This window comes from Homalodisca vitripennis, chromosome 7 (genome assembly GCF_021130785.1).
Source record: "Homalodisca vitripennis isolate AUS2020 chromosome 7, UT_GWSS_2.1, whole genome shotgun sequence".
Lineage (NCBI taxonomy): Eukaryota > Metazoa > Arthropoda > Insecta > Hemiptera > Cicadellidae > Homalodisca > Homalodisca vitripennis.
In genome coordinates, this window is record NC_060213.1 from 96,860,051 (window position 1) to 96,876,460 (window position 16,410).

Consider the following 16,410-nt stretch of genomic DNA (forward strand, 5'->3'; position numbering starts at 1 on the left):
GGATTGTTTATTCATAGATCTTTTAGGTCCCGTAGTGAGAACTAGAAACAGCAATGTATATTTACTTGTAGTTGTAGATGCGCCAGTAAATTTCTATGGCTAATCCCTTTGAGGGAATGTAAGAGTGCTGAAATATGTAATAAATTAGACCGCATAATTTTTAACAACTTTTCTGTACCTAAAATAATAGTGTCAGACAATGCCGCATATTTTACATCACTGTATTTTAAGAAGTTCTTATTTAAGAATTTTATTGAACACCGTAGACTAGCGCCTTACAGGGCTAATGGAAATCAATCAGGAAGGCATATTAGAAACATATCTACATTATTACGTAGTTTCTATCACAACTGTCATAGTAATTGGGGATAATGACCTAGGCTATTTACAATTAAGTTTAAACACCGCCCATAATGAAAGCACAGGTTTTGCTGCCTTTGATTTAATGTTTAATCATTCCTGTAATAATGCTTTATCTAATTTATGGAAAGCTAAATGATCTAATTGGTGAGAATTTGTCCAAGGAAACTGTTGTAAACAATTTAAAAGAGAGCTGTGGTGAATGTAAAAAGGAGTATAGCACATAACAGTAATAGACAAAAAGTACTCAGAGCAAAATGTAAAACATCCCTTTAAGTTGCATTCCTTAGTATGGATTAGAACCCACTATTTAAGCAATAAGGTAGAAAAGTTTTGTGCAAAATTAGCACCAAAATATGTAGGAATTTATAGAATTTTATATTTTTTTAAGCCCTGTAACTTGTATTGTACAACACACTGAAAATGTTTTGAATGTAAAAAAGGTTCATATTGTAGATTTAAAATTAAATTAACCTTTTCGCCGCGAATTAATAAACCAACACTGTTCCAAGATTTACATTTTTTGAAAAAAAAAATTTTTTTTCCTACAATTATTAAACATTAATTATTTTGGTTCCTTGAGATGTTATACACATGTTTTAGTAAGAAAAAACGCAACATTAAAATTTTTTTATGGTGAATAATTACATGTTTTTTAGTTATTTTATCAAAAAATTTGTAAAAAAAATAATAAATTGTATTACGTCGGTTGATGTGCAGTCCGAATGAACTTTATATCATAATTTAATTGTACATACACCCATATATGATATTGTGTAACAAGTAATTTGTACATAATAATATAAATTTACCAGTAAAGCTGAAAATGTAGTGATTCGCACGAGGCGCAGAAGTAGCAGGGAGTCCATGTCTCACAACACTCACTTTTATACATTTAGAATTATTTATACAAAGTTAAAAAACTATTCATTCTTCAATTTACTTTTTTAATAGTTTCAAGTAATAAGTCACAATAAATACAAGTTAGTAGGCCTAAACATAAAAAATAAAAAAATGCAAAAATGGTTGTCCAATATGCAAACATCTCTTATAGCCTTACAAGATTGTCTTGGTTTTTAGCAATTGCAAGTTTTCTTATAAATCTTTATAGAGTGATAAATTTCAAAACAAGGAACTATGCACAGGGGTGGCTCATCCTGGCAAGTTTTACAAAAATACGATGTTTGCTTTCTTTTACACGTGCCTTTCCCTTTTTTGGTGCAGCTTGATGGTAGGATACTACAAACAGCACAGTTGGGTTTGTGGTTTTTATCTCCATATTGGCTGATAAAATGGATTTTCCCTGATAGTCTGTCATCAAGAGGGTTGCTCAATTTCGACCACGTCGGATTGCAGTTCTAGGTTGCCATGCACTTAGTAACCCGTCAATAACCTGTTCTCGAAACTTTTTGTGGGTTAGAGATCTTACACCATTTTGCATATTATAAGCTAATGCAGCCATTTATCAATGCAATTTCAATGACAAAATGCCATAGGGGGTGGTACCATTTCATTGATTTATGGCCATAAAGGATACGTAGAACAAAACTTGTCAAATAAGTCTACTCCACCCATATTTTTGTTGTACAGTACTTGAATATTGGGCTTTGTGACTTCTCGTCTGCCTGTCTTTGATCTGACTTCAATTAATTTTACTCCAGTGTCCACCTACAGTAGAGAGCATGTTTACTTTTCCTGTATCTTGCCAGGAACATGCTATCATATCCTTAGATTCTCTAATCCATGTTTGTTGGGAAGTCACCTTTCTTTTTCTTCAAATTTTTCATTTGTGCAGGCAAATTTTTTTCGGTTTGCTCTCACCGTACCACATGCTCCCAACCCACTCAACCTCAGGTCGTTGAATAAATCAACACTAGAGTAGAAATTGTCCATGTATATGATTCTGTTAGTAGATTCAAAACCTAGTAACAAATCTTTTACAACTCTACTACCCAGGCCCTCATCTTTACTGTCGGTTTCTTTCCCAGTATACACCTTGAATCTCAACAGAAATCCATTTGAAGAGTCACAGAGCGACCATACCTTGATTCCCCATTTTGTTGATGGCTTGCTTGGAAGATATTGTTTGAAGGATAGCCTACCTTTAAATTTAACCATACTTTCATCTATAGAAAGTGCCTCTCCAGGCTCATAGTTGTCCTAGATATGTTTTTTAGAAACAAAATCTATCAAGGGCCTTATTTTGAACAGTGGATCATATCCAGGATTACCCTTTGACACCTGATTGCTATTATCATTGAAATGCAAAAAAAGACTTGATTAGTTGATATTGGTCTCTAGAAAATATTTTGGAAAATGCCCCGGAGTTTTTGTCAGCCAAAAAGCCGTCTTGAAAATATGATTCTTCGTTTGGCTTATGAATGAGTCCCCATTGAAATTTGCGTTGCTACCAAAAGCTTTCATGTCCCTTTCATCGATTTCTTTTAGTTGGGTGTAGTCTAGAACGTTTGGGAATGTCCAGTTGTTACATCACAACATTGTAAAGAATAAATATTTTGTCCTGTTCAGCTACATATTATAGATTGCTTCAGGAAAGAATTTATGAAATGATTCAGTTGGAGTTAGGTTTTCAAATTTGACCTTAGGTGTATCACAAAGTGTAAATTTAGGTATTTTGTCTAATACTATGTTAGAACCTATTTGAATTTTCATCCACAAGGTAGCATTGTTTTGTTGAGATTTAGGCCTAGATGCTCTAGGGCTATTTTCATCTAATGGATCATCTATATCACTTTTCAGAAGAATAGTCTACATTGTTATCACCTATTTCAAAATCTGAGTCTTCATTACCATGATTCAAATATTCATTAATCTCATCATCGGTTATTTGTTCCATTATTAAACAGGATAACCTCAACAGGCTAGAAATTTGTAAAAACTATTGTCCCTGACTAGCCTACATACCTAACAATCACAGCCTTTTTGTTGTAAGATATTTCACTACAGTAAACACAACACTTTTTAATGTTAAAACACTTACTTGCATTAAAATATTAAGAAATAAAAACTAAACAATATGAATACAATAAATCAAAACAAATAACCAAACATAACCAATGTTTAATGTTAGTAAACACGGCAAAAGCAGCAGACGCGATCCCGAACAACTGCCAACATCGTCATGTGACTAGTCTAGTTCAAATATTTGCCGCGCGGGGCTGTAGCACTTTACAGAAGGCAGTGAATATGGCGTTTACTCACTTGGGACTATAGTCGACTTATTACACAGCCAACGGAGAAGTTTTTCTGCTGCCGAGGACTAAAGTCGATTTACGCGGCGAACGGAAAAAAACGGTGAGTCGACTATTGTCGATTTACGCGGCGAAAAGGTTAAGACCTGTTCTGTATAAAATAAAAAAAAAAAAAAATGTTGTAGCATCCCTAGCTTAAGGAACCACTTGCTGCCAAATTTAAAAGATAAGATAAAATCCAGGAAGTTAACTGTTTGGTGAATTCTTAACGAATGGGTCAATGGAAATAAAATATAGAAAAAGAATTTGTAAATAGACTTAGTGTAAAGAAATGAGACAAAGTTGATCCTGACTGTTTGTAATGAGGGAACCAAATATGAAAAAATTGTCTGTGTTTTGTAGGTATGCCGAAGTGTTGAATTTTTGAATTTTGGTAGATATATTTGAAGTGTTAAAATTCATGTAGATGTAAGATGTATAGGATGTCGTATGTAAATATATATATATATATATTAAGAGTGATGCAGTATTAAATACGAAATGTGAGACTTAGCTTCTCGTGAGGGGGACGTTTCATTCCAAATATATTCGATCCATATTGGTAACTTGTCCGCAAGTCTCAGGGTATTTAATGGCACAACAACTATACACAAAACACTGGTATGAATGCAAAAAAGAAGTATGAATGTGGCGCCTATATAACAAAACAATACACTACACTTGTTTACGATTTAATCGCCTTAAATGCCCTTATTCTTGCAACGACCCGCAAATTCTAAAACGCTGCAACGTGCACTGCATGAAAATTAGTTTGCCTAAATTGATTTTCTATTTTTGGTCCTTAAGCGAGCAGTCATAGAACTGCATTATTGGCATGCGATCTAGCGGATTTCATAGAAAACTTTTGAAACCCCCGCGCTATCGTATTGTTTATGGTTGAATTTGAATTTATGTAATGAATAAAAGGTTGAATTAAGTTTTGTTATTTAGAATATGTTTAAAGTAAAGCGACTAACTAGGTTGCGAAATCAAAAACAGGGGGGATATTCTGTACCGTAAATTAGTTAATTAAATTTCATGCAATGTAAATTTCGCAACCTAATCAGCCAGTATAATATAATATTATTTTACATCCAATGTTCCGGAACTAAATTATTGGGCGGAGTAACTACCTAATTGGCACGCGTATGAATTTTTTTTTTTATTTTTCTTCTAACCCTTTGTAGCAGCCCAACTACGTAACCCATCAGAACCTCGCGCGCTTTGTCCGTAAGTAAAATTTATCTTTTCGTATTAAATAAATTAGCCCTTTGATGCCAAACGTATAAAATGAATGTAACGTAAAGTAAAGATGTGAATAGTAAAAGTAACTTACCCTTGAAGATCTTTTATTTGCTTGATGGAGATAGATAAAGGTTGTGGCGTCGTCCTTATGGCGACGAGCACGTTGTTATAAATAGTAATTTGTATTATTAAATGGCTAATTACCGTCGCGAATTTGTTTTAGGCGAGTTTTACGTAGCTGATGTATCTCACGTGTTGTTTTGAATAGATGGCTACCATTTTCCCAACTCTACTCCTCTTCTAGAAATAACCGTTCTTAGACTACAGCTTCAATGTCTCGTGCCAAGACGCCGACACACCCCGGGTTGTGAGTCTACCTATTGCGAAGGGAAGTGAAATATTATTGTTTTGTAAAGTAAAACGTCTACGCATAATTCAATAGAACATTGGATATTTTTAGGCCCACCTAGGAAGATATACTTTTTAGTTATTATATTATTCTAATTGGCAGCTACGTGGCATTACATAACTTTTCCTTTACCATCTAAAAGTGGTGCTTTTAAGTTTTCGTAATTAAACTGAACTTATAAGTAAACTTTGTATTTCTAGTATTTATTACTACGCGACCTCAGAAGTCACCACCCCCATGTGTTATCGTCATAACGGTACATGTTTTTATTTCACAAAAAGGAGGCATTAAACTATTTTACAGCATAGTTTCCACTAATTTTTAGGCACAACTATTATATAGCCACCAACGAAGATCATTTTCCAATGAAACAAAAAATTTTCAACAGACACATTGTTAACTGTTACCATAGAAATGTAAACATTAGCTTACCTATAGATGTTCTCTTTGCTCTTGTATCCTTTGGATATAAACTGTGGCACACCACCATCTAATCCAGAGTAATCTTTTTTTATCTGAAAGAGAATCCTTAGTTGTATAAAATAATAAATATTCACACAAAACCACTAATGTCCATTGCTTGTTAACAGCTAATTAATACGATTACTGTAACTATAGTAGTTGCAAGCATGGACATTTGACTTTAATATTTATTAATAATGTAAAGAGATTAATAGACCTAATACTAATGCTATCGTAAGAAATTAATCTTCTAAACTCATGCAAAGTTTAACAATGTATTTCAGACCTAAGTGCATTAAAAAACAGTTTATTTGTCACAAACCAGGCTTGCAATGATATGTCACGTACTAAAATAAGCACCATTCAATAAATCATTACGAAAGACTTGACAACCTAAATCTTTTATATCAATTTATTGTGAGCCACCACAGGCAGACTGTGATCTCCAGATGGCCAAAACTTGAGGGGGAACGGAGTACAATGAAAGAAGAGATAAGGAGCAGGAAGGCACAATGTTGGAAGAGCTGGTTGACTCAGTAGGAATGATTTTTGTGGAAGGAGTTACAAGCTTATCACAGGAAAATTCCAATATAGCATCCTCTCACTGGATAAGGTGGCTTTTTGATTAGTAATGAGAGAGCTTTTCACTTGACATGCAGAGACAACATATGAAGAGCTGGCAGCCATAGGTATGTCTATGTTCACAGGAGAAGAGGTCTAGGCAACAGGAAAGCGGATGAAACCAAAGCAAAGTCCAAGTCCAGATAATATCCTTGTGCAGGTGATACAAATAGCAATGGAATATCAACCATGAGAAGTACAATGGGAGACGAACTAGATCCCTCTACTAAATGGGAAATTTCCCAAAAATCTGGAAGAAAGTGAAATTTGTATTATTAAACAAGCAGGGAAAGCCTGATGGAGTCCTTTCATACAGGCCAATATGTCAGCTGGAAGCTGCAGGAAAGCTATTGGAGCATTTGTTGGTAGAAAGGCATGCATCAGTGTTGGAGGCATGTGGGGGGGCTATCCCCAAATTAACATGACTTTTGTTAAAGAACGCTCTACGGTCTCATAAGAGCGATGAGAAGGTGGAGGATCAGGTGAGTTGTCCACAGCGACAACAAAGAATACAAATAAATAGTGATACACCTGGATGTCAAGAATGCCTTTAGCAGTGCATCATGGTAATATATTGTAGCTGCACTGATAGGAAAGAAAAAAAGTCAATACTTGCTAGGAATGTTATATGCAAAATTAGCCCAGTAACAAATGGATAGGAGTTGAGAACATAAGAGTGGATTTTCAGATGTCCAGTAATGTTTCACAAGAATCTGTGTTGAGACCAGTGCTCTGAACATACTATATAACAGAATGTTACGATGCAAATTCCAGAAGGAGTTATAACGGTAAGCTAGCAGCTGTTGTAATTAGCAGCACAAACTAAGTGCAGGTTCTAATGAGGCAATGATCAGAGTAAGCACATGAATGAAGGAACACATGCAAGGGCTTGCTCCTCAGAAGACAGAGGGAGTAGGCAGAAGAGTGATCAAAACACCAGTAAGATTTGTTGCTTTTTGCTGCACAGATAATTTCAAAGAGAAGATCGTGTATCTTGGAGTGTAGTTGGACTTTTGGGAACACATACAGGCAGTAGATCACAGGATAGAGCCATGAGCGATGACCAACTTATGGCTAATGTTTGAAGCCCAAAGCAGTGCTCAGGATGGTTACTCACAACTGTTGTTGCCTCAATGGCGTGGTATGCTTCACAGTTTGCAAATGGGCTGCAAGAACAACAGTGGCAGAAAGTAAATTAGAGAGTTTGTGGCAAAATGTGGCACTGAAATGTGCAGTGGACTTAGGAATTGTACTCGCATTATGTAGCATTTGTAATAGCAAGTGTGATTTCCATATAAACCTATATTGGGTGATTAGTTAATTATGATCTTTTACCATCATAATATAATAATAATATGTGAATATAACTATATTCACATGATCTGCAATGTTACTTTCTATCCGCAAGTTCCTACTATTAGGATATGTTGTTAATGCATTGTAAACACCCTCACCTCAATAAAAGGGCAATACTTCCTTAGATTTTTCAAAGCATCTTCAGCGGCCCTTTCTTTCACCAACTTCTCGATATATGAGGTTGCTCTGCCAACCACTCGTCTGTCAATAAGAGCTTCACCAGTTCTGTAAAGAAACAGTAAAATAATAAATATAACAACCTTACTTTTTATTAATCAATTTTTAACAGACAAATTTCACTTTCATATCAATAACACAACCAAAATTGGTTATTTTATCAGAGAGAGGTACAGGAACACTGTTCCAGCAAAAATTGAGATATATAAGAGGCATGTTTTTTAAGCAAGTAGTAAAAAAAATCAAGCAAAATGTTTGTAACAATATTATTTTGAAATGAAAGCCCACACGTGTATATACTTTTCTACATAATTGCCATCAATATTAAAGCACTTATCATATTTAAAAACAACCTTCTGTACACTGTCATCATAGAAAACGGTTGCCTGATTTAACCGTTACTGAACGCTATAATTTTTACGCTGTCGTTGGTGCGGTGCTGACCTTTGAAATATTTTTTCTAACGAAAAAACAAGTGGTAACAAATGGGCACTAAATTGGGACTTTTAGGAGGATTATCAAATTGTTCCTAGCAAAATGCTGTGATGAGATCCTAATTTAGTTTTGTCGCATGTGGAAATTCATTGTCATACAGGAAAACGTGTTTCTCAATAAAATTGTCATACAGAAACTCTTCTGATAACGAAGTAATTGTGAAATGTCTATTCATTTTTGCTTTATCATTAACTTCACACACCAATTCGTAGGTGATCATTGAGGGTTTTAGATTGCATTTTTCATCATGAGCATTTTTTCGGTCATCTTTTAAAGCTCTTGCCCATTTGAATGCCATTACATCATTCATAATGTTTGTCCATACACTTCACACTTCTGTTGGTGAATTTCAATTGCTTTCACGCCTTTAACACCAAGGAAACAAATAACAGAACTTACTTCACAGTCCATGGGATTCTTCATTGAAAGGGCATTTGAAATAAGCATTAACAGATGTAAAAACAATTGACATTTAACACTTTTTTGATTTTTGCCGTAATTGTTCTATGGCTCGCACAAGCACGGGACACCGATCGTGCTGCAGCGGCGGAATTTCAAAACTGTACTTACTTTAAAAAAAACACACACCTCGTACATTACAGTGCCACATGACAACTATTGTTATTAATTTTTATATCATCACATTGCTATTCCATACATTGAATTATCTACGAAAATCTAGATTAGCCACCAAATGGTACTTTCTACACATATGAAGTACTTGAATGTACTTGTATAACAAACAAAAGGTACAGTACCTCAAACATGGCCAGAAATATAACTAACATCACAGGGAGAGAAGATAGGTCACCACTGGCATTCTATAGTCATTATTAACAAGATACATCAGGGAAATGTTCCATTAAGAACATTTGTGTATAAAGAACAATTGAAAAATTACACATTCCAATAATGATGTGAAACTTCTGTGCTGGTGTTTCGGAGCAAGCTCAACACCTGGAATAAAGCAATCGGGTGCATCATTGGTCAGTTGCCGATGACACGACGGTCAGCTAGGCTTACCAATTAGTCGTGATTTAAACAAAGGTAGCCAACTACTGTCTGGAACACTCCAGTACAGGTTCTGGTAGGCATATTCCCGTTAATAATAGGCAAGCTGGGGGGACAGACATTGGTGATGGAGTTGTGTACAACTATCGTAAAGAGTAGGACGGGTAGCAATGAAAATCATCTAGGCTCCCGAAACATTTTTCCTACAAGTATTCTTCCTTTCCTAATATAAACGGTTTCCTTCACGGCTAGAGACTGGTACAAGAGGGTTGGGGAACTAATCACTAATAAAAAAAACAAAATCATGTTTTTTAAATTATTTGTTTTATTTCGCAAAAAGGATGCATTTAACTATTTTACAGCATAGTTTCCACTAATATTTAATCACTTATTCGGCAGGTGACTGTCACCAGCAGCATGGGACGGAGCACTGTTACAGAGTAATGTAACTGTTCTTTGATAGAAAACTCCTCCATTTTTGTTTTGAATTACGCAACAAAGATTCACACCACTTCATTGCACCACCCAAACTTTTTGTTTATTTAACAATAAATTCTCTTAAATTTATTTATTTTGTTATTAAAATTTACAAGGCTATAATAACAACAACCAGTAATTACCATGACATGTGAGACAATATATTTTTTTAAGTGTCTCCACCTAAACAGGACAAGTTACTGAACACTCTGCATTGTGGCATATCTCCAACTCAGAGATACCAATAAGTTGGTAGGTAGTTAAATGGGCAATGTTCGGTCACAAAATAGAGAACAATCTGATGTCTGGTCTGCTGAGTCCAAAAATAGCTTTGCTATGACAGCTTTCACTTGTCTCAGGCCTGGGAGACCTTTCCAGTAAAGAACAGTCTCCTCAGCCACCCATTTTGTGACAGCATTTCTGACCACTTAGCCAAGTCACAAACGTGTTTTAGGACTACCTTACCTTCATCTCTCGCTAACCTGTCCGCCATCATCTCATTTCCTGCATTTTCTTCAAGCCCCAGTAGTCCCATCAGAGTAACTCTATTGTGGGTTGCCAGTGTTTTAAGTAATGTTAGTCAGTCCCAGACCACTTTGGACACAAAGATGCAGGTGCTAAGAGATCTAAATGCAGCTTAGCTGTCCGATAGGATATAGATCTCACCAGCCTTCTGTATTCTAGATAAGTTGATCCAGACACACAGATGTATTGCAAGCATTTTTGCTTGAAAGACAGTTGGGAAGGAAGGAACCCAGGGTTTACGAGGCCCAAAAGATTCATCCGTTGGCACCCAGATCCACCCTTCATCTCTCCTTGATCCATCTGTGTACCAGACCTGTGCTCCCTTCTCAAAAAAGGGCCAACCTGCTGCCATTCTTGGCATTCTGGTATGATAAAAGTCCTGGAAAGGGTGATCAAAGCAGAATTGTTTCGGCATCATATCCTAGAAAAATTCAAGCATATGTAAATTTTCAACATTTTTGAATATATTCATATGCCCAACAAAGTGTATCAGCTTTCTTGGATCTGCCCCTTAAAGCAGTCTTACAGCACTAAGAGCCACCTCACCCTTCATATAAAGATATAAGGCTTCCAGAGCTGCTGTGAGACTAGAATCCATGGTTCCACCAATACATAGACAAGCTAGGCACTGACCACCTTGAAGTCCAGTCCTGTTTTCCTCTACCTTTGGCCACCAAACATGACAGCCATAGCCGATCATTGGCTTCGTGATGGTCTTGTAGAGCCCAGTTCTACTACAGAACTGGCTGCTGGTATGGTGAGCAACCACTACTCGATGCAGTAACAACTTCCAAGTCAGCCTTTTATCAAGCACCATACCCAGATATTTGACTTCACTGAAGAACGCTACACTGGTACCCATAAGGCCAGAGGCTGTAACTTAAGCTTTCTCCATCGGGTGATTGGAATTATAGCGGTTATGTTGGGGTTTATTTTATTTATTTATTTATTTTTTTTTTTATTTGCATGCTTTATAACAGTATTAACCATTTACAATAAAGCAGTTATTACATATAAACAATTAACTGTGGGAATGTTCTCCACTCACTTCACTTTATATAATAGTTTTAAATTATGTGATAACATAAAAAAAAAAATTATAACTAATAACTTTTAACTTATAAGTTAACGAATGAGAATAAATAAATCTATAACAATCCATAACAATAATAATAAATGTATCAATGATAACAACAAAAAATGAGTAATAAATATATGAAAATCAAATAAATAGGAACAAACAATTAATTGGATGGAATATAAAAAAGTTACAAACATAGTTACAATAAAAATTAATTACATTATACACAGCTGATTAGTTAATTTAAACTTCTGAGGCATTTAATTCTAAATACATTTTGTGAGTCAAAAAAAATGTCTGCATCAGACCCTAAGCTCTGTATGAAATTGTACGACCTCATCACCCGGTAGAGTGGCGAGGAATTATGAGCCGTCGTGCGGCAGAATTGAACCGAGAACAGAAGGTTGCTCCTACTGTTGAATGAAGGTACGCGATAAGATAAGACGGCCAGGCTAGCAGGATCGTGTACCACGCCTCGCACCAGCTTGTACAGGAACATCAGGCTAGCTACCTTCCTCCTCAATTTAAGACTCCCGAACCCAAACAACTCCAGCAACTCGACATATGGAACTGCGTACGTAAAAATGATAAAGCATTTGAAAAATAAATACCTTAAAAATCATTTTTGAATTTTTTCTAACATATCTTGATTTGTAGTGTGAATAGGATTCCAAATAATGATATTGTTTTCTAGCCTCGACCTGACCAATGAATAATACAGCATTATCAGAGTTTCTACATTTTTTTAAATCGAATTTTGTCTAATAACAAACCCCATAATTCTACTAGCTGCTGAAGCACACGCATCTACATGACAGTTAAAAGATAAAGTAAAGTCTATATAAATACCTAAATCTTTAATTTTCTCGTTTACTCTAGATACTAGTACTCCATTCAAAAAATAATCAATTTCTATGTAATTACGAGATCTTCTGAAAGTCATTACCTGACATTTTGATGCGTTAAAAGACATTTTGTTTACAATACTCCATCTAAAAACGTTATTAAGATCGGCTTGCAGCTCGTCAGCATCCGAATGTGGTCACATTTAAGGTCTTATTTGCTTAAATATTTTTAAATCGTCCGCGAACAAAAGAGTATTAGAAGAGAATATACAATTACTTATATCATTTATTAATATAGTGAACAGGCAAGGCCCTAAATTTGAACCTTGAGGAACTCCTGATTGAACATTAAAGGTTGATGAGCTGAAACCATTATAAAAAACAAATTGTTTCCTATCAACAATGTAAGATTTGAAAAAATTTTAAAAACTTAATGATAAGCCATAAAAATGCAGCTTCTGCAATAAAATCTGATGATCAACTTTATCAAAAGCTTTGGCCAGGTCGAGAAACAAAGAATCAGTCTGAGGTCCAGAGTCTAGCCCCGAGAAGATATATCCTGTCAAATTTAACAAATTTGTGCTAACCGACCTCCCCGGAACAAATCCATGTTGTGCTGGAGAAATGTATTTTTTAAAGTGATTAAATAGAGATTTATGTACAATTATTTCAAATATTTTAGCTTATACATTCAAAACTGCCACTGGCCTGTGATTAACTATTTCCGATCTCCTGCCGCTCTTAAATATAGGAGTAATTTTTGTAATTTTCCATTTGTCGGGGAAAACGTTAGAGGTCAGACTTGAATTGTACAAAAATGTTAATGGTTTTACTAAAGTGTCCGCGCACCCTTTAAATAAATATTGAGGTAGAAAATCAGGCCCAGTGGTGTTTTTAGATTTTAAACCTTTTAATAGCGTCCAGCACATCATGTTCGCTAATGTGCGGGAGAGCAAGGCATGACACACCCGCCAGGCACGGCGCCGCCGTCGCTGACTCTACACTTGGCTCCGCTGTATATTTGTTATAAACCGAACTGAAATATTCTGCAAATGCAGTGGCGATTGCCATTCCACTATCTAGCCTGACTCCATTATATTCCATAATCATTAACTTACTATTTTCAGATCTCTTACTATTTAAAAAAACTCCAAAATTTAGTACTGTCTCTATTAATTAAAATTTCTATGTTATGCAAGTAATTATCGTACACAACCTTCATTTCGCGCTTCAAAAAAGACCTTTGATTCTTAAATCTATTATAATTTTCTAAAGAACTGTATTTTTTATATTTTGTCCTCAACTTTTCCTTTAGTTTCAAATTTAAAATAATTGATGGGGTGAACCATAACGGATACTTCGATCTTTTTCCTCTTTTCAGAGGACAAGATTTTCCAACTATTTCATACACTTGACTGTAAAAGCAATTTACTGCGCTATTTACGTTTGGGATGGAATACAATTGAGACCAGTCAGCGGAATATAAGTCTTGATACAATTGAAGAAAATTGGCCTTACTGAAACAATAACCCGCTGGTCCAGTTGACCTTGACCTAAAAGATAACGGAGAATCAACAACAATCCTCGCCTCAATAGCCGGGTGATAAGGGTCCTCCGTCACTAAGTGATCCTCACACCTAGTTACCTCTATCTTATTCATGTTGGAAATAACTAAGTCTAATGTTTTGTTTTGAAAATTGGAAATATTGTTTTTTAATTTAAGACCGTGTAAATTTAAAAATAGATACAATTCCTTGCATAGGTTATCACCAGTGATTAAGCTAGAATCTGATCCATATATTGGCAAGTTAAAATCACCTATGATCACTACGTTACTATTAACTGAAAACTATATTTGCTGCAAAGAATCATAAAAAGCCTGGTAAACCCCTAATGGAGATCTAGGTCTAAAATAAACTACACTAATATACAATACTTTTCCCTTATTATTTGAGATTTTTACCCAAACACATTCACAACCATTTACATTTACTTGAAAGTTATCTAATTTACTTGACAGTAGATCTTTAGACAAAGCTAATAAAACTCCCCCTCCTCCTTGTCTCCCTGTAATATCTAAATTTCTATCACACCTATATACATTAAAGTTATCAGAAAAGAGCTCTGATGAATTAAAACTTGATTGTAAATTAGTTTCTGTCAAGGCTATTATTTCAAAACTACTTGTCAATAAATTGCAAAAAAATGTATTAGTTTTAGTTCTGAGCCCTCTTACATTTTGATAATAAATGGAATATTCTATTGATTCTTTAACCATTTAAATTGAAAGTGAACAAAAAAGTCAATTCCAAAAAATTAGTTTTCCAAAAGTCAATTAAGAAAAAATTATTTGGGGCTAAATGTAGTAATAATAAATTATAAATAGTATAGTAACTTATTAAAGCTAATAAATATATGCTAGGGCCTATGCATGAGACACCATGGATTAATAAACTATAATAAATAATTAATAATAAATATAGAGAACACGTTAATAAATAAGATTAAATATAGAGATTACATATAAATAAACCTTAATAGACATGAAAAAGTAACCCATTAAAGCTAATATATGTATATTAGGGCTTTTGCATAAGATACTATGGATTAATGAACTATAGTAAATAATACTTAATAAATATAGAGAGCACATAGATAAATAAAATATACAGGGTGATTCAAAACTAAACGGCAATCTCTCGGGAGCTTATTCTATAGCTAAAAACAAGTAAAAAAGTTCATATAACCATATGCCCGGAAACGCTTCGTTAGCGAGTTACGCCTAGCGAAAGATTTCGCCCGGATTTCAGAACCCTTGGTGAAGTCAGGCCGTATAAAAATGGTAAAGGTAGTTACAAAGATACAAATACGATTGTTTTTTATGTTTTCATATCTGACAAATTTATTAAAATTCGTCCCAGAGCTGTAAATGCAATACTTTCAGAGATATCTTACGTAAAACACAAGAATTGGTGCAAAGAAATAACACATTTTTGTGTTTAACGTAAGATTACTTCCATAAATGTTTAAATAAAGGTCATTTTTTTCTTAAACAGATTTGTAGAACATTTAATTCTGAAAAAGATTCATGTGAATTACTTAGGAAAAAAATTAATAATAGGTATTGAAATTTAGCTTTATTTAAAAATAAAACAGACGCACAAAAATGCATATTCTTATCTGCATAAAATATTAACTAATGTTTAGGTTGTGAGTAACAGCTGATCATTTATTCTAGACTGAACATTAACGTGAAATGTATTTACCTTTATAAAACTGTAATAATCACCTATAATAGTTGCTCAAAGTGTCCTCCGTTGTTAGCAATGCACGTTTTCGCACGACGACGAATCCACTCTTTTTCTAGCACGTTTCATAACGTTTGGAGCATTCTTGATAGTTTCTGCCGCCTCTTTAATGCGATTACGTAACTCCTCTATGGTGTTAATCCGTTTTGAATAAACAATTGACTTCATCCAACCCCATAAGAAAAAGTCTGCTGGCGTGAGGTCAGGAGAACGTGGTGGCCATTTTACTGGTCCATTTCGACCAATCCATTGTCTACCGTATGTATCATTTAAATAGTTTTTCACATCATTAGAAAAATGTGGAGATGCTCCGTCGTGCATAAACCATGCATTTATTCTGTTTTGAACAGGAATATCTTCCAAGAGGGTAGGCAGGTTTGTTCTTAAAAAATTTAAGTACACTACTCCATTAAGTCGATTAGGGAGGAAAAATGGACCAATCAAATTATCACCCAGAACACCCAGATCTCACAAAATACAATCTTCACACGCCACAATACAAAAACCTCCATAAAGGTTATTCAAATATTACTTCATAAACTTAATTGTTGATCAGCTGATATTGCCAACCTTTGCAAAGAAAATATGACGATAAAAAGTGTTGAATAAATGATCAGCTGTTACTCACAACCTAAACATTAGTTAATATTTTATGCAGATAAGAATATGCATTTTTTGTGCGTCTGTTTTTATTTTTAAATAAAGCTAAATTTCAATACCTATTATTAATTTTTTTCCTAAGTAATTCACATGAATCTTTTCAGAATTAAATGTTTTACAAATCTGT

General features: G+C 34.6%; 1 protein-coding gene across 1 annotated transcript in view; it reads right to left on the reverse strand.

Moving 5' to 3' along the window:
* Positions 1-16,410, reverse strand: part of LOC124366812 — a 57,077-nt gene that overhangs the window by 21,999 nt on the left and 18,668 nt on the right. The window contains exons 3-4 of the mRNA XM_046823414.1: positions 7,803-7,929; positions 5,698-5,780 (exon numbers count right to left, since the gene is read on the reverse strand). Of these exons, the coding sequence (XP_046679370.1) occupies positions 5,698-5,780; positions 7,803-7,929 (210 nt within the window). The remainder of the gene's footprint in view (positions 1-5,697; positions 5,781-7,802; positions 7,930-16,410) is intronic.